Here is a 20,151-nt window from a genome sequence, read left to right on the forward strand (position 1 = left end):
CCTACTGTTGTACATGTCTCAAACCTGAGCCACAGTACACCAAGTGTCAAAAGGCAAGCTCTTTGTAAACAATTCCTTGGTTTTTACCATGCATATTCATGCAATTTTGGATACACAGACACCTGATCAGTGTTCATTAATAATGAGAAATGGTTTAAATCACCTCATTTAAAACATTTGCTCTATGATCCACAAATGACTAATATTTGCTGAAGTTTACATAATACAAATGATGTGCATGTGTTGTGTAAATGAGAGATTAAAATATGAAACTAACAATATGCAAACATATGCATGGAAATACTGAGAACCTGTTAGCTGAAACAGCGATTTCACACCTTTATTATTTTCTTTAGGCTGTCTCCAATTGTCTTTTGGCTTTGTTTTCCTACAGAGCATGTTCTCGGATCTAGCAAAGGCATCCACGTTTTAAACATTCCTTATTCTTGTTTAATTTTTTATACTTAGCCCAGTTAATAACATTTTCAGTATGAGCTGCCATAGCAGTTTTCTTGGCTGAATTTAAAGCAAAGAAAGCTTAATGTTTAGGAAGCAATTTGCTAATAGCTATGCATAATTTATGTATGTCTTGTAAACACCTTTGTAAGAATATGTGCTGAACTTTTCTCTCTCGGTAAGAGACATATTTTTGGCCATATCAGAAGTTCTATTTCAATCAATGTTTTTATACTTAATTAGGTTAACTAAATGGAGGGTATGTATATGAATGGATGCCTGCATGTTAATGTTTTGGTTTTTTTTTTTTACTTTACCAACTATGAAAACATATATAACCACTATAGTAAATATTATATATAATAGTTAATTCAAGTTTCTGGGGAATACAGTTTTAAAAAATATTTATTTACCAATATGTCTGTAGATTAGAATACATTTGTATATACTATATAATATACAGCTAAAAGATTTAGAAAGTCCTGTGAAAGTAATTCTGAAAGAAGCTTCATGTTTTTCTTTTTCTTCTTTCTCTTATATCTGTTTTCTCTGTCCTTTCTTTCTTTTTTTATCAATAAATGGCAGTGCAGGAAATAAAAGGTAGTTTCAGCTTTAAGAAACTATTTGACTGTTTTAACATTGTGGCTGTTCTCTTTTGTGGGCCATTTCAGTGCTCCTGTTGGTTGATGCTATAAAAATCAAATTACTGTTATTGTATTTTAAGGGAGCTATGTCTAATTGTTTTTCTAAGGTGAAACTCTTACATTTTCATATGTATTAGCATTTCAGGCCCATGTATGAGGCAGAATCCACAATGAAAGAGAGAAGAAATAAGCTGTAGAGGAAATATAATTATGAAATTGTTTCCTTGGATTTTGTTTTGTTTGGTTTTGAATGGAGAGCCTCATTGTTACTTGTAGTATATTTAAAAAAAAGATCCCACTAACCTGAATGAAGAAAGGTAGATCAAGATTCAGATGGGAGAGTGTTAGTGAATATTATTGTACAAGTGAATATTGTGAGAGACTGAATATTACTATATGTAATAAATTGCTAACTGCCTGCGTAGATGCAGAAGTCTATGTGCTTGGTACCTAAATCTCTTATGATATGTCATGAGAAGGTTGTGTATTAAAAAAAAAATAAAAAATGTCAGAGTAAGCATGACCATAACTGAACACATACAATGGAAGTTTATTTTTTTATAATGAAAACTCTTTACAGCAGCTAATACTATATATTTCTTTTCCTTTTAGAGATACAATGTAGAAATGTCAATCAGGCATCCGAAAAAGATGGAACTGCTTAGTAAGGTTGAAGCTCTGAAGAAAAGTGGTGTTTTACTACCAAATGATCTCCTTGAAAAAGTGGATTCAATTAATGAAAAATGGGAACTGCTTGGGGTATTTGCATTTTTATTACTGTTTGTGGGTTATGTGTACATTTTTGTGTGTTGAAGTACACTGTCTGTCTGATTTCTAATTTGAAGCACAAATATGTCTCTCTTTCAATCCACCACGAACATTTCAAACAAACTACTCATTCTATTATAAAAACTCCATAGTATTTTCCTCTTCTGTTGATTTTTTTTTTATTCCATACTTGTCTCCTGTCTGACTTTAATAATTTTAGTTCTTTAATACATAAAAAATGTAAGTAAAATATGCCATGTATTACGGGTATACACCAAGTCAACTATAATGCAGTATATCTGATATACACTGACTGTCATGCTTGAGTGAATGTTAATAGAATTTATTCTGAAGGTACATGTTAGAGACATCTACTGTTTAACTATTTACTATACCTTTAAGATGAAAAGTGGGGCTGTCACTGCATACTTCAGGTCACACTGATGGCTCAAAAACAAATATACAGATTCAGTACAAATCTGCATACCTGAAACTGAGAATACAGCCAGGATATGTTTCATGCTGCTGTATTCAGCTCACTTTTGACAAAAGCCACAAAAGTTTCGTGTAATTCATTTCATGCTATGATGGGCTGGGTCTCAGCCAAAGAGTAAGATACAAGAATCTGGCAAAAAAAGCAATATAGGGATTCTGTTACCCAGAGACTGATGATGGCACTGTGCAGGAGACACTATTGTCCTATTGTTGTAAAACAGCTAAGAGAGAGAGAGAGAGGTCAAACTATATATTTTTCCATCCACTTCTCTCCTTAATTGCCTTCACTTCAAATCAAGGGTAAGGTAAATTTATAAATTAATTTAAATGATTAATTATAGATGTATGATATTAACAATACAGTTACATTGCATAATTGTGCATGCTATATCCTAGTTTAAAAATATTTCTATTATATTAAGAGTAAACTATATACGCAACCTGCCAACAGCATTTTAAGTAGTGACTTGTGTCACTTCAGCTTATGTAGTAATGCAATAGCCGTTTCAGAGGGTGGGGCTTTTTTGGTTCAGCACAGTTGCTTCTAATTGCTTGATTCTCTAAATGTGCAAATTGTCAGAAAATGTTAAAAGTTGCCTTATGATCAGTGATCTTGTTACTTTTTAATCTGCAACATCACCATAAGCATTTTGAACCTATTTGATCTTTAATAAATTTATTGATAAAAATAGGACTTACCAACCTAATCTTTTACATCTGATCATGACAACTTGTATTTTTAAAATGATTTCAGATGTAAGCCTTACATTTATAAATTTCAATGTATTTAATCAGTTTAATTCAGTGGCACTGATTAGAGCTGGTAGGATATAAAACTACAAGTAACTGATGATAATTCTAAAAGTCTAAAAAAAACTCTGTCTTAAAAAAAAAAAATTGAAGCCCTAATTTGAAGCCCTTTGCTTCTCAGTATATACCTCCAGATTAACTTTTGCCATTAATTTCAGCATTTACAGAAAAATAAAATATAACTGTTACAGTTTTCCTGTTAAATGCAGTTTCATGAATAATAAGTAGAGTTTGATAGAGTTTTGTTTAATTTAATAAAAACCTTTGCAGAAACTAACAACACTAGACATACTGTTTTAATTGGCATGATTACGTTTTAATTGGCATGAAAAAAATTAAAGACAAGGATTTTAACTTCTAACAATGGCAAAATAGAGGGATATGGTTTTTAATATTACTTTCATCTAAGGTGAACACTGTGGAATGGAAATACATTAGAATGAAATGTCAGTGGTGCGTACAGTTTAATCTGTGAAATTTTGTCCCCTGTGCTGAATATTACTCTGTCTCAATTGCATATTAAACAACCCTATCAAGGCAGGCATTGGCATCTGCTGTGCTGACACAAATTGTGAATTAAATGAAATTGATGTCCTCTGTCGTATATTTATGAAGACGGACCATTCTCTGAAGTATTCTGTTTATGAAGAATTTATGATTGCAAACTGTTCCAGAACAAAAAAGTGGCAATAAATTCTTTTTTGTGACCCTACCCTCCAAGGGCATTGATTTCACCTCCTGCTGCTACTTTTGTTACAGCATAAAAACAATAGCTAGTGCTGGATTCCACTGAGGGTCTTCAAATTATCAATATTTGCACCATGAAAATAGAAGGGTGTTGCCAGGAAAGCACATTTTTCAGTTATGATCTCCTACAGACGTTATTTACAGAATGCCGCAGAGTAGATTAATATCAGTTGCTCTAATTTTATTTGTGTTTTAAAGCTTTTTTTTGGAAGCTAACTTCATTGGTATAAATTGTATTGCGGTAGCTTTCTAAAGCATATATTTTCAACAGACAGCCATACTGGGTCACCTAAAACTGTATCTTCATGTTACAACAATTAACCACCAATAATTATCAGTTTAAAAGGTTATTGGATGTGAGTGTCAGTGTATATTCAATATTCAACAATCAGTACCATAGATCTAGTGCTCATAATAAGTGTCTGCCTGACAGCCTCTTATAGGTCAGATAAAATATGTCTTAGCACTGAAGAAGCAGGCAACAGCATATCTCCCTTGTGATGTTAAAGGATTGCCTTTCAAAATACTGAAAAGAAAGGTAACTTTCTACCCCTGGCCTCTTCAGAACATTCATTATGCTCACAGCATCCACTATCAAAATGTTATTCAGTGGTTCTTTTATTAGAAATACTACTTTGAAAAGATGTAGTAAATTAATTTCATTAGTAATCAGAGGTGAATGCTTATTCTGGTCCATTATTTTTAAAGTGGATGCTTAACACAGAGAACTGAGATTCAAATTTGGTGGCCTAAATAATTGGCCTGATGTTCAGGAACAGTGAAGATTTGCAATTTCTAGCTTATTGACATTTGAATGAGTTCATCCACTTTTAAAAACAAACCAACTCTTTTGTGACCTAACTGCTCCTCCATGCAGCCCCAAGGCTACATGTTTGGAAATTATGACCTGGCAGTTCATACCTCAAAAAATATTTCATTGTTTCTCCAAAAATTTAGACAGTACCTTGGGCAGGAGTCTGGTGAACTCAGTGCTTGTCATGTTTCTGTTGCTGCCTGGAAACTGGTAACTCTCACGGTCATAATCATCTAAAGCCACGGACAAATTCTGTAGAGTAACTAGTTTGCAAAGTTATGTAGCATTTTGTCTCCTCTGTCCTTAATTGCTCTTAATAAACATTGATTTATAATCCTTCTAGCAAAGTCAGTGACCCAGAGAGAACAGCATAAGTGAGAAACAAGGGTACAAAAAAAATGAAATAGAATGAAACAAGGAAACTAAGAATGAAATTGATTGGTATTAGTAATAATTATTAAAACCCCACATTTCTGGTCATCTAACAGATGCTTCTTGTTGCACATTAACCTGTATATGTTTTGGTACATATGACTAATCTATGTTTTCCTTATCTGATGCATTAGAAAACCCTAGGAGAGAAGATCCAAGACATAATGGTAGGGCACAGTGGGTTAGGTCCACGTGACCTGCTCTCGCCTGAAAGTGGCAGCCTGGTAAGGCAGCTGGAGGTCAGGATCAAAGAGCTGAAAGGGTGGCTGAGAGATACAGAGCTTTTCATCTTCAATTCCTGTCTGAGACAAGAAAATGAAGGAACAATGAATGCTGAGAAACAACTGCAATATTTTAAGGTAATAAAAAAATTATCATCCTTTTGTAGAGAAACTCTTCTTTATGGTAGGATAATATATTTATTTTATACACAACATATTACAATGCATGTACATATTCAATAATATATTTTCACCTTCATTTATGTACTATGTGTTCATTCATATTTGTTTTATTGAATCTTTGCTATAATATTTACTTCTTAAACATTTTGCAAAAGAGAATTTTAAAGGGCACTAATTACCTCATGAGTAGAAAAGCAATAATTTTCTTTCCTTCTACTTCACTATAAATCACAGAATCATGGAATTGTTTGGGTTGGAAGAAACCCTAAAGATCATCTAGTTCCAACCCCTCTGACATGGAGAGGGGCAAAAAAAACCCCTGAGTTTTGTCACAAAAAGCTTCACTCTGAATTTCACTCCCTACATCAATTAATTAAGGTGTGTGATCATCAGTTTCTTTGCACATATGAGTCAAGAATAGCATATCTGAGGTAACAATTACAGAGAGATAAATTTAGCATATATGAGAAAACATTCAAGGTCGTAGATATGTGGAAAAAACATATAGACCATGAGATTTGCATCAATCTAGGCCACATCTTAAACCTAAGCCTGAAATAGCTTCTAAATAAGCTCTCACCTTAGTTATCATTATAAGTCACTTTACTCTGCAAGTGATCTTTGACCAAAGAATAAGAAAGAAATCACAAACCATTGTTGAGCTTTGGAGGTAAAGAGTTTTTTCTCTTCCGGTAGTACACCAGGGTGTCTAGGGCAACAGCACTCTCTAGGTGATGGACAGTTTCTTAAATCAGCACCTCAAAGAGCATGTTGCCAACACCTCTAAACATACTTTTTTTTAATACAAGCATTCAAGAAAACAACACGAGAAAAATTACAATCTTCCCATTTAGTCATTCCTTCACTCCTAATTTTCCGATCATGATGATTTGGGAGAAGGTTGTGTTGATATAGATGAAGTTGATGGTTTTCAGGTTCCTGAGCTTGTCCATTTGAATGTAATTTTAAATTTTCTTGTGACATCAATACCATTTTTTTAGTGAGTTGCCGTCTTCTGCTAATGGGGAAAAAAAATCATGATGATTCTGTTTCATCTATCAACAAACTTCAGAGCTAGTGGTTGTGAAGGACTGTTGATAGACCTGCAGAACTTCACAGCAATAGATGCATGTTTTCCATAGGAAATGCTGAACATTTTTATACCTGTGGAAAGTTATGGCATTTATTTAAGTGCAGAATTATGCATTTAAAAATCTAAGTTCTGGAAAACTTTTTTTAAAATATACATTCTTATATATATACATGACACAGAAACATATATATATATACACACAGAAATATCATACCAATGTTACTTATGTATTTTGAATGTGCACAGGTCTCTCAAAGGAAAACTTTTAATGCATATATGATGTGATGTCATGCCAACATGCCAAGAGCTCTAGAGATGTTAAACAGGGTAGTACCACCCACCACCATGTAACCAGAGACTTTTAATACTCAGTTGATTATCTATTAATTACACAAATAATACATTAATTATTTTCAAAATGGTAGCCATTAGAGTATAAAAAATAATTACCTATCAAATATGGTGAGAGCATATCACTTTGTCATATATATTAAACCATCTTCGTCTCATTAAATCTGAAATCCACTATAAGTAAGTTTTCCATTCTTCACTAATCTCCTGGGGAAGTGTATAAAGGAGAAAATGGATATAATTAAGAATATTGCAATGTATAATACATATATTTGAGAAAGAAAATTTAGAACATTTTCAAAAACATTATCTATGCCCCTAGCAGAAAACCTGTTGGGGTTTAGTTTGACTTAACTTTCCACTTAACTTAAGAGTTTAACTGTATTACTGCCTTCACCGTACTAAGTGAATCATTGTTTCTTAATGGAAATTTACTGTGCTGCACCATTCCAATTATACACACAGGCACTGTACACAGAGAAACATTTTTAATAAAATAAACTCAACAACGCTGTTGATTTTCATTCCATAATGTTATGCTTTATATTAAACTTATGCCTTAGGAAAAACAGTTATTCCATTTTTTTAGGTGCTTTTCTTTCATTTCACAATTGGAGGATGAATTGAATATGTAGTTCACATGCAGTTGGGACCCAAGATGGGAGCAATGTTTGGGGAGGAGTGATTGTTAAAATCAGAAAGTAGGAAATTATTTTGACCTCTTGATTTTCTGTTGTAAAAAAATCATCTCATATTAATTTGGGTGTTTCTATTTAAGAATTTCCTACTGCATTACTTTTTTTTCTAATAGTCCCGTGTAATAGTAATACTTAGCATTTCTATAGTACTCTCCAGTCAAGAGCTGTACATGCTGTACAAACATTACTGAAGTAAGCCCCACTAAACCTTTGGGGTAGTTATTGTTATCATCACCTTGTAGAAATGAGGGAAATAAAATATATGGATATTTAATGACTTTTCCAGGTTTTCACAGAAAGTCAATGGCTGTGTTAGGGTAGAACCCAGCTACAGTGACCCTACTCTTTGGAACCAACCACAGGGCAGCCCTTCCTTTCTTCCTCTAGGTTACTTCTCAATATATTCCATGTTCTTCTGCAATGAAAGGAGACTGATCCCTTGCTATTTCTTGTTTTTATTCAAAGTTTAAATCCTGCTGAGTATGTATGGCTTCAGAGCTCAAATCAATCCAGCAGTTTAATTACCTAGGTAGCATCATCTCCTCGGATGGTAAGATTGACGGAGAGATAGACAACAGGTTAGCAAAGGCATATAGAGCTTTTGGAAAACTCCATAAAAGAGTTTGGTGAAATAAACAACTGAAGAAAAGTACCAAGATCAGTGTTTACAGAGCCATTGTGCTGTCCACTCTTTTATATGGATCTGAATCATGGGTCATTTACTGCCACCACCTGTGACTCTTAGAACGCTTCCATCAACGCTGTCTCCATACAATCCTAAACATCCACTGGTCAGATTATGTGACTAATACATCTGTTCTTGAACAAGCAGCAGTTACGAGTATTGAGGCCATGTTGCTGAGAACACAGCTGCGTTGGGCAGGGCACGTCTCCAGGATGAAGGACCACCGCCTCCCTAAGATCCTGCTTTATGGTGAACTTGCCACTGGCTGCCACAAGAGAGGAGCCCTGAAGAGGAGATACAAGGACTCCCTGAAACAACATCTCAGCCTTGGCCATATTGATCAACAGAACTGGTCTACTCTGGCCTCCAATTGGGAGGTCTGGAGACACACCATCTATAACGCTGCTGATGCTTTTGAGAAAGCACGCAGGATCACTCTCAAGGCGAAAAGGCAACGCAGAAAGAATCATGTCTTGTCAATACCACCTGAGGAGTATTTCCGCTGTGCCTTTTGCAACTGAACTTGTCTATCTCGTACTGGCCTTTTTAGCCACCAGTGTGCTTTTAGCAAATGTGGGTAGAGTCCTTCCCAAATCTTCGTTCACAAAGCCTAGCCATGATGATGATGTATGGCTGATTTTTTTCCTATCATTATTATATATTTAGATACTAGAATTACTATAATATTATTAGTTAAGGTCATTACCCAGCTTATGTAAGGTCTGCTATTTCTTAGTTTTATGACATCTATGTGATATACTTGGTCAGCCCAGTGTTCTCTGTGCAACATAACATGCAGCCGGGCTACAGAGTCATTTTGTTACTCATTCCACCAGCTTTCAGTGCTCCTTGCAGCCTCAAACATTTTCATATTTAGTTATGAAGGACAGGCACAAACATTGCTGCAGTCCTATGTGACACTTCTGGCCATTCCACACCAACATTAAGTGAGTTTCCAAGTGTAGCGATAGTAGAAAGGGGAAAGAGTGAACACAAGTTGCTCAGCTGTAAGGGGGGAGGTCTGGGTATCTTACTCCTGTTTTTATTTCTGCTGCCACACAAAAACCCCTTGAATGTGGACTAAGAAAATAAAGAAATTGAATTCAAATTCGTGGGAACTTCATAGCTAAAAATATACATTTATTTTATTTATTAATTTTTTTTATTTCTCTTCTGTCTTTTGAGTCTCCAGTCCATATTTTCTAGCTTTTCACAGAAAATGATGAGAGCCAGAACCAGAATTTTACTTTTTAAATGAAATACAAGATTCTCAGGTAAACACATAGTTCTAGCAGCTGAAAGACTGGATATCATGAGACTAATAATTGGCACAACTGATTTCCTAACATAACAATGTATGGCAATTTTGTGGGTCAGGAGAGATTTGGAGCAGGAAAGAATGAGAAGATAAAAAGAGTTCGCATTCTTTCATGAAAGTTTTAGTAAATTTCATTTGAGTAAAGTCTAGCCAGAAATTTATGTGCCTGTTGGCTTGTCAGTAGAAGTGTTCTGCCACATTTGCTTTTATGTGTCCAGGACTTCAAAAAGCATGCTTTTTTCTCTGCAAAATGCCTTCCAAAAGACAGCAAGGGAGCCTAAATGATTAGTCATATATTTCTGTCACTTGCAATAAAACTCAAGACTTTAAGTGTTCTATATAGAGAAATGACCCATCAGCCTCAGAAAGTTGTTATGGCTTTCACTCACACACCAGCTACTGAAGAACAAGCTTGGACTTGCCAGTATCTGTCTGTCTCAGACTCCCTTCTCAGTCATGTACAACTGGGAAAGCCTCTAGTGCTTTCAGTAGTAAGACTTATACAGGATCCTGTTTTCTTTCCTCTCCAAACTTGGAGGGAGAACAGGATTTTCCTGTTCAGAACAGGATTTTAGCAGAGATTTTCTGCTAAATGGTGTTTGGCAAAAATAATGTTCCATTTCATGTCATTTTCTCTTATGATTTTATTTGAAGCAATAAGCAACATGCTGTATATAGTTATACCTGTTTCCTAAATCTTTATTTGGATCTTTAACAAAGAGATTCCTGGTTTTCAGCAGTACTCAACACTTGTGATTCTCAGCAGTACTGAATACTTGTGGTTTTCATTGACTTTAGTCAATGTATTTGTTAAAGAAATCAGATTGCTTGTTCATACAAAAATGTTGAAATTTTTTTCTCATTTAAAATTTTGAAAAGTCAATGGTCTGTTGAATTCCATAGCTAGTAGTATTTTTAAACATTTCTACTTGCCTTGTAAACAGTGTAAATTATCTGATGCTTGTAACTATTTCTAATGACTAGACCCATTCAGAAGTATGTGTTTTCATCTTCCACTAAATTTATGACTTGAGCATACTGGATGATGAAGTGTTATTTTTTAAAAAAGTATTTCTCAGCAGCATCTCTTATTTCTCCAATGCCTAAAGCAACTCAGCTTTCTGATTAAATAATATAGGTTGCATTGGTAATTAATGGCAAATCAACTAATCAATACATCTTATGATGCTTTTTATTTGAACTGAAAAGTTTGCAGAAGAGTCAGCACTGTATGTCTTACAAAAAATTCAATCAAACACATTTCTATCAAATAAAACACAAATGAGTCTGGGAGCATGTAAGATTAGGGCCAAAATGAAATAAAAGTATTAATGTTGAGTAAAGGTTTGGAGACTCAGAAATTGAGGAAAAGTGCTGGTTATTCCTATAGGTGCCAGGAATTGCTTTTACTACTGCATTTTGGATACTTTACAGTTTTTGGAATGATGTTCCTGGCAGAGTTGCAATCAAGGAATTACAGAACTTCAATATGCGTGTAACAAAAGTATGCAAAATAGTTTCCCATAGAAAGTCCAAAGAAGTCAAGCTGGATTTAATCCTTTTTATACCTCTAAGATGATAAAAACCCCAGTTACAATAGTTTTAATAAATTTATCAAAAAGAGTGTGACTTCAGAGCTATAAATCTTCTCACAGATGAAGAATTATTTACCCAAGTTTTGTTTGGATTAAATTTTAGCAAACAGAAAGTCATACAGTATTAAATCTTGCAAAACCAGGTAGGATTCCAAAGTCAAACATAGACTGATACCTCTTTCAAAGATTTGAAGCTAATTCAGACTGAATGTTCATGACCCACCAGCCTGAAGTAGCACTTCCATGGACCACTGAAATGAGAAGCCACCTCTTTATAGTTAAGCAGGTCTACGTATTTTTTTTTTGGCCCTAATGCAATACATGGTTTTATAGCTCTAATTTGATTTTAATGTACTAAAATATCAGTGCACAATACTATATATATACCCATACTTCTACACAGAGAGTGCTTGAATGCTTAATATGCTCAAATGTATCTGAAATTTTGATTTAATATACTCATTACTTACTGAAATTACTTGTTTCAATAAACTCTCCCTATTTAAGGCAACACTGATGTGACTTGCAGTTCCCATTTAGGACTAAATATCCCATCTGAGATAGGAGCTTTCATTCCATCATCCCATTTGGGCTGTGAATCCTAAACCATGTATTCTCTGAGTTTTTTACATTGTTACTTACTTCTTGATTAATCGAAACATCAAAATTATTCATAAACACTATCTGATTGTCTAAACCCATTTTGCCCCACAATTGCTCCCTTTGCTGGGGAAAATAAAGGAACACCAAAGAGCTCTGGACTAAAACTGGGATATGGGATGGAAGTTACTGCAGTAACAGAAAGAACTGAGTTTAGTAGAGTTCAGATACAGGAATTCACTGAAAGCTTTGGTGGAGAAGAGAATAAGCTAGTGGCTTTCTAGGCCACTAATTCATATTTTACTTACTTCCTAGCTCTATTTTATGTACTGTCCCCTTATTTCTGGTAGACAAAGATGAACGTCCCACAAACAGCATAGGTAGAGGCACATTAAAACAGTGCAGAGATCTTCTCTGAGTTTCTTCTCTAGTAATTGGGGGGAAGAAAAGCATTTTTGGGGTGCTAATAATCTGTCCTCTTTTATGCATCTAAAAACATAAATATTTAGGTTATGGAGAAAATGTACTTTACGTCAGAATACCTGCTTCTAAATGATTACCTCAGGCTCAATTCTCCATTAGCTCAGATGAATCCCACTCCAGGAATCATCAGGAATTCATTAAGACTTGAGAGACTTGAGGATGAGAAAACTGCAATTCCAGCTCAGAATGATTTACCGATAGTATCTGTGATGTTCTCCTACACTAATTACAGGTTTATTTTTTTTTCGAGAAAAGTTAAGCCCAAATTTCTCTCTCAGCCCTCCTAAATGTGCAGGACGGTGCTCATTTGAACCAGTGCCACCTTGTTGACTGGATCTAGTGGGGAGGCAATTGAGCCCTTGTCCCTGTCTTTCTTACGGTAATGGGATGGTTTACATTTAATTCCCATGTCATGGGTAAGCTTGAAAGACTTGAGATCTCCCTCGGGTTGAGTAACACAGAAGACACCATGGCTTACAGAGAAAGCTGTCCCAAACTGACCATCCAAAGTAAAACTTGCAATTTCATAGTGACAAATGGCTAACAGTTCCTTTCCCAAGACTTTCATGTTGATGACATCTACAGACTGAGCTATCTTTCCCCTCTTATCATGGCCTCTTGAAGACTCAGATCTGTAGAAGTGAAAAATGGCTGACTTGACTTCTTTTGAGAGAGCATTCTCAGATCCATCACTTATTTTCATTATCATTGAAGACTAATTGGTTTACTTCTTTTGATCCACCCAAATGACTCCTTGAAAATGCGACTGTCTATTATTCTGCTATTGCCTTGAAGACCTAGTTACTGTAAAACCAGAATCATTCTTTCAACATGGAAAAGGGAAATGAGAAGAAAGGAAAAGATGACAAAAAAAAAGAGAAGGAAATATTTTCCCTAAATATATGTCAAGACTGACTTGCACTAATTTACAGTGAGGGTTGGCACTTTAGTTGGCCTCAAAGTTTTATTTCCTTTGTTACTGATAGCATGTAGAAAAACTAGTACAGTGTGGACTGAAAATATAAGAAAGTTAACAGAAATTCACTGTACTGTCTCCATTAAGGTTCACTTTGTGCTACTGCATGTGATTAGACAATTTATTTGATTGTCTATAACTGGCCCTTTGGAGCCATAGCATTGCATTTTCAGGTGCAAATCTCTCAGATATTAGTGGATTATTGATTGAATAGTGTTCTCTGGAGCCATTAAATCCTACTGAAGAGGTTTTTCTTTAATTGGTGGATCATTGACCTAGCAGACTGTTGCCTAATTTTGGTTTCATACTGGATAGGTTTCCCAAGTTTTGTCTTTGCACGTAAGTTGTTAGATCACAGTCCCAATAGGGAGTATTATTATATATTGTATTAGTACCTTTACTTACAATAAAAATAATATCATACTGCCAGGAAACCTATTGATTTTGGTAAAATTATTTGCAGGGTAAAGTGTAATTCAGTATGAGAAAGAATATGAGCATAAAAGAACAAGTCTTCAATACACATTCTGAAGTGTTTATTGCAATCCTTATCAGGTATATTATGTATCACAAGTGTGACATGTCGGTCAGAAATGAGATTTGTAGACTAGCACCATATTAGAGACAGCAGAACATCTTAGATAATGCTTTTTGCATAAAGTCAATGGGGAAAAAAACCCGAAACCTTGTGGATTCCTGTGTTTTGAAGGATGACTCCCTTACTGATCTCTTAGGAACGTGCTGTATGTTCTCACCTCAAAATAAAACTGGAAGCCTGTCCTCTAATCTGATGGATTTTCTGTGCATTTTGCTGATGGCTGATGATGCAATGTCATTCTTAGTGAACCATCTCTCCCTTTATTGCATTGATGCTTATTTTCATGTTTTAGGCACAGTAAGAGCAACTTAATAATGTTCTCTAGTCTAAGCATTATGAAGGAAAGAATGCCTCTTTTTTGGACTCTTTCATCCTGTCTTGTCTTTTTACCCCAATCCTGTTGTCCAGGCAGTGGAAAAATGGCAGTTGAAGGTGCAATACTATGAGTACCTCTGAGTCTCTAAGACCATCATAGACAGTCACCTCATCCAGATATTTGGCTTTTGACAACGCTTAGCTTTTTGATTGCCATTCACAGTTCATCTTGACCACATCACCTACTTCTGTCGTCCCTTCTAATTCAAGCCTTCTCACTGCCCTGGGACTAAACTGTGGATGTCAGTCGTATCTGATTTGTACAAGATGCAAGCTAATATTAATTTAGAATTTAACATATTTATAGACTCACAGAATCGTTAAGGTTGGAAAAGACCTCCAAGATCATTGAGTCCAACCTTTGACCAAACACCACCATGCCAACTAAACCTAAGGCACTAAATGCCTTTCAGGTAGTTGTGAAGAGCAATAAGGTCTCCCCTGAACCTCCTTTTCTCCAGGCTAATGACTTACTCTCCAGACCCTTTGCCAGATTTTTTGCCCTTCTCTGGACATGCTCCAGCACCTCAATGTCTTTCTTGAAATGAGAGGACTAGAATTGAACATGCTATTGAGGTGTGGCCTCATCAGTGCCAAGTACAGAGAGACAATCACTTCCCTAGTCAATGTGATCACTTGCCTAAAACATACTTACGAAGTTAGATACTGAGGAAGGCTACCCTACATCTGGTATGGGTGAACCTACCTCATAACGGTGCTGCCAGGATGTGGTTGATTATGGTGCAAGTAGCCTCTCTTGTTGGGGACTCTTAGTTTTGTCTTGAGCTGAAACCAAAAAATGTGTGTTTCTGTGTATATTTATGCTTAAGATATGGCAAAAGAATCAACAAAATGTTTTTATATTTTAGCATATATCCATTCTGAGGATGCATTGCTCTTTGGAAATAAGATGAAGAACACCATTTCTAGAAAAGCCTGTTTGTTGTCATTGTGCATATACAGATACATATAAAAACATCACAGTATATTTTCCTCTGTTTACCCCAGTGCAGCTCAAGCTGTACATTTTTGAATCCAGACTAAGTTTACTTCACTGACACAAGAAAATTGCCAAAGGAAATATCTTTTTCCTTACTCATTACATGTGTTTATTTTCTTTTTCCTGTCCTGAAGTCTCCAAAAGATTAGTCTAATTTATTTTATGTTCTCTGCTTTCCCATAAATAAGGTAATGCCTTATTTATGCTGCAGGATTTTTTTCTCTTATTCAGAATAGAGTACATTCTCACTACATTTTGGAATATACCAGGCTCATTGCACAGAAACAGCAAAAATACGTGTCTACCACCTATGAAGGAAGTAGATTAAGAAAGGTAGTAAGTACAATATTAACATCTGAACCTCAGCTTGAGAGTTACAGGTGTTGATGTGAACCCATGCAAGGAAGTTTTTCCTTTAAAGCCTTATATAGCTCTGAGATAGGAAACAAAGTTTTAACAGTTTGAACTATTCATTAAAGATGGCTGAAACTCTGATACCTAAGGTTTTTAGGTGATCGGAGGGGGTTTCTTGGCATCTAATATGCTGAGAAACATCTTGATTTCTTTTAGGCTGTAATTCTAAGTGAATTCCAATGACTGCAAGTGAAGTCGAGCCTAAATTATTCCTTACTTGATTTTTTAAAAAAGTTTCCACCTGTACCTGGAGTGGTTTAATCTCTTGATTTTCCACACATTTCATTTGAAACTCTACCCAGTGTGGGGATCTCGCAAAAATTTCAAGTTTGTAATTTCCAGTACAGAAAAGAGAATTTTTGAGTAGTGTGGTTCAGGATTCATTACAAAAGCAAAACACAGCACTGATATTTATCCTACCTGTCTGGTGCTTATTCTACTTTTATCTTAGCGTTTTCTGGGGGCAAAAAAAGAAACCCTAGCAAATTGTGGCACTTCCTGTAATATTTGTCCTTTGAATCTTTTTTGCGGGAAAGAGAATTTCTCAAATTAAATGAGAAGACATGAACCAAAGACGTTTATAAACACAAATAGTGCTAGACTAGAAAAATGGATCCTCCTGCCATCCCCTCTGGCTCCTCTATCTGAATGACTTGGCTTATCTCCTGCAAGCAAGTTAACCCCAACTTTGAAGTGTGTAGTAAATAGCTCTAAAATATTTCAGTGTGAAAATGAAGCTAATTAATTCCCTGTATGAAACACAAGAAAAATAAGGCTCGTAAAAGCTATGTTGTATTTCAGTAGAGAAGATTCATTTTCATTCATTTCATTCGACACCATCTTTCTTTTATTTTTAAAAGTTACCTTCATGTAATTGCACACTAGTTTAGAGTTAAGATAGGTGCATCTTAACAATAATGGGCACTTTTTTAACAGATTATTGCCAAAAGTGCATTCTTTATTCCATGGAGACACTGTAATAGATACCAGCACTTTTGTAATGATACAAGCAATCTGTAAGCTATTATAGTGTCTTTTATAGTAACTTAATCTTCATATTGTTTTATACGTCTGGAATTTTAATAGTGTTTTTAATTTAAGGAGCGGAGCATATTACATATTAGTAGTTACATGGGAGTATGATCTAAATAACAGACCATTGAATGGTATTCTTACAAACAAATATTTTGAAGTACTTAAATGAGCATAAAGAATAGAACAAAGAATGTTGTACAGATATAATAGCAGCTTTTATGGATGAGTCCAGAAGCATGTAGTCTGAATTGTTACTGGTTTTAATGCATATATTTTACTTCCAGAGAAAAATGGGAAAGAACACAGGTACTTTTAGAATACTATTTAAAAGTAAATATTTTATTTAAAATAAACATATTTACCTAATTAATACATGTATTTCCATTATTTATTTCCAATAAACACAAATCCCCATGTAACTTTAAGTAATGAAATGAATGAATTGATATAAGGACTTTATTATATGTAAAATGTAAACTCCTATGTACATTCTTGAAGCCAGTGCAAAAATGAAGTCGTTTTTCCTGTTAGTTCATTGCCATTTTTAAAATATATAGAAACAGATGCAGTTCTCTTGTAAGAGAAATATCGTAACACTTCACTACGTAGTGAGTTACAGAGAGATATGATCAGCGTAACAATTCAGTGGTTGTAATACTATAAAAAGCAGGTTTTTTAAATGAAGAGAACCAGTTCGCTGTTTTGAAAGAGGTAATATTCTACTTCAAACTGTCATTCTGTATTTCTGACTTGCAATTAGATGATATTTCTAAAATGTCAGTCCCAGATTCTGTTGTGACCATCATCGTAATAAAATATGACAGGAAAGATATTATATCAATAATTTTCCATAATTAGCATTAAAGATCTCTCAAGGGTTAAGTACAAAGGTTTTTCGCTGAATAGTCTGCAAGCTTTGTGCCTTTAAAATCTTTTAATATAGCCAAGACTGGTGACAACCAGGAGATAGATCTATGAACAAACCCATTTTGAGAGAATAGTTTTGTGGTGTGTGATGTATGGTACGCAAATGAGCTTATTAGGACTCTCATCTATTTTATTATTGGTGCCCAATTTAATAGAGGCATTTAAAAAACAATATTTCTGCCTGACTCCTTGAAATGAAGAAGATACATTGATATAATTGAGAGCAAATGATTGCATGTTGTGCCATTTAATCATGTCATTTTTCAATTGCTGTTTTTTGCACTTCACTGCATACTTATAGAATATTTAGCTTCAATATAGATTAAGTCCCACAGTATGCAACTGAGTAGAGATCCCATATTGGGTGACATATTCTTTTAACCTTGAAATCAGCAAAAGCACACAGGTTTGGCAGTATTTTTCTATGTGATGACAAGTAATCATTAATTTTCTATCTTTGTCATTTAGCTTTTTTATTTTAAGGAATTACTTTCTTACTAATATTTCTTGAGGAATTACTGGCTCTCTTTTTCATTCAGAAACAGAAATTCTTTTCATTGTATGTCCTGTAAGAATGGAATTTGAAATACAGGGATGCATCACCCTGACGAGAGAAGTTCTAACAGGCATTGCCATTTCACAGAAAACATTGAAAACTACATTTTACCCAAACTTTTCGAGTATTGTTTCCAGTTTTCCCAGTATCAGTAGCCATGATACTTAAAAGTTTTACATTATCACTTTTGAAAACTGAACTGCTGCACTAGCCAGAAATCTGGCATAAAAAAGGCAAAAAAAAATTAAGAGTTGTAGTTTGATTGATACTCAGAAGGGTGGCTTCCATTCTCAGATTTTGCCTTAATTTCTCTGTAAGGTTGTGGCACTAAATAACATCAGTTCCATCTTTCATCAAGGAACAACTAAGTGCAGTTCGAAGCATATCATTGTCTTCCTCACATACCCACATCCAGCAACAAGGAGAAAGAGTAAGCTTTTAATAGACCAAGGCTAGACAGAAGCTTCCTCTTGGATCTGGTCATTCCAGATTTATCTGCAGTTGAGCTTCTTTTGTTTTCCTAAAACCAGCCAGTACTGCCCATGCATAAACAGGAACAAAAGGTAAGCCCAGAAATGTCTCAATATACTTTGGCATTTCTTCTGGATCTGAAAGCACAAAGGAAATCCATTTGTGTTCTTACCATTTGTCATCATCCAACTATTTTCAAAGCTCTGAGTATCTCTTCATGAATGGGGTGCATCAGGCAAAGCATCACCAGTTGGATGAGGAACGTGATTGTCCTGCTCTGTTCTGCACTAGTGCAGCCTCACTTTGAATATTTTGTGCAGTTTTGGGCACTGCAATATAAGAAAGATATTAAGCTATTAGAGAGTGTCCAAAGTGAGCAACGAAGAGGGTGAAGGGCCTTGAGGGGAAGTCGTATGAGGAGTGGCTGAGGTCACTTGGTCTGTTCAGCCTGGAGAAGAGGAGACTGAGGGGAGACCTAATCCCAGTCTACAACTTCCTCCTCAGAGGAAGAAGAGGGTCAGGCACTGATCTCCTCTCTGGTGACCTCTGGTGACAGGACCTGAGAGAATGGCCTAAAGTTGTGTCAGGGGAGGTTTAGGTTGGATATTAGAAAAAGGCTCTTCACCCAGAGGGTGGCTGGGCACTGGAATGGGCTCCCTAGGGAAGTGGTCACAGCACCAAACCTGACAGAGTTCAAGAAGCGTTTGGATGATACTATCAGGCACATGGTGTGACTCTTGGGGATGGTACAGTGAGGGCCCAAGAGTTGGACTCAATGATCCTTGTGGGTCCCTTCCAACTTAGCATATTCTGTGATTCTGTGATTCTGTTTATTATTCCCAATTGTAGAGTGAAAGCAAGAAACTTCAGATCCCATAAAAATGAGTTCTCCAAACAATATGTAATAAATGAGGCTACAAAACCCCACATCTCAACATGTTATGTGGTGAAGATGTGGATCATGTGGATTTAAGGGAACTAAACTAATTTTGTACTTTTAAATAGTTAATGTTAAACACCTGCTCAAGATCCTTGATGTAAGTGCTTCAGTGGCCAACTCATCTTCCATGTTGTGTGAGAAAGCAGACTTCCCATAAATCTTCAGCTGTGCAGAGCAGGCAGTGCAGCACAACTCAGGCGCTGATATGATGCAGGAAGGCTGAGGGATGGAGGCAGATTGGAGCTTGAGGTGATCTAATATTCCTCAACTTCCCACCTTCCTCTGCCTCTCGTATGCTCTGGCACTGCCTAAAGCTGCAGAAATGTTTCTGTCATATGCCATTCACTTAGGAGTCATGCAGCTATGCCAAGCACCTTCTGTTCAGATCACGGCCACTTCCATTCCCATAGATAGTGCCATTAGCCTATGGCTTGGAAAGCGTGTTTGATGTCATTTGACCCAGCAG

General features: G+C 35.6%; 1 protein-coding gene across 15 annotated transcripts in view; it reads left to right on the forward strand.

Moving 5' to 3' along the window:
• AKAP6 (A-kinase anchoring protein 6) overlaps nucleotides 1-20,151 on the forward strand; it is a 274,653-nt gene that overhangs the window by 217,989 nt on the left and 36,513 nt on the right. For all 15 annotated transcript variants that reach the window (XM_027670361.1, XM_027670334.1, XM_027670330.1 and 12 more), the window contains 2 exons: nucleotides 1,713-1,859; nucleotides 5,301-5,525. In XM_027670361.1, the coding sequence (XP_027526162.1) occupies nucleotides 1,713-1,859; nucleotides 5,301-5,525 (372 nt within the window). The remainder of the gene's footprint in view (nucleotides 1-1,712; nucleotides 1,860-5,300; nucleotides 5,526-20,151) is intronic.

Source organism: Neopelma chrysocephalum, unplaced genomic scaffold (assembly GCF_003984885.1).
Source record: "Neopelma chrysocephalum unplaced genomic scaffold, ASM398488v2 Primary Assembly neopelma1_24, whole genome shotgun sequence".
Taxonomy (NCBI): Eukaryota; Metazoa; Chordata; class Aves; order Passeriformes; family Pipridae; genus Neopelma; species Neopelma chrysocephalum.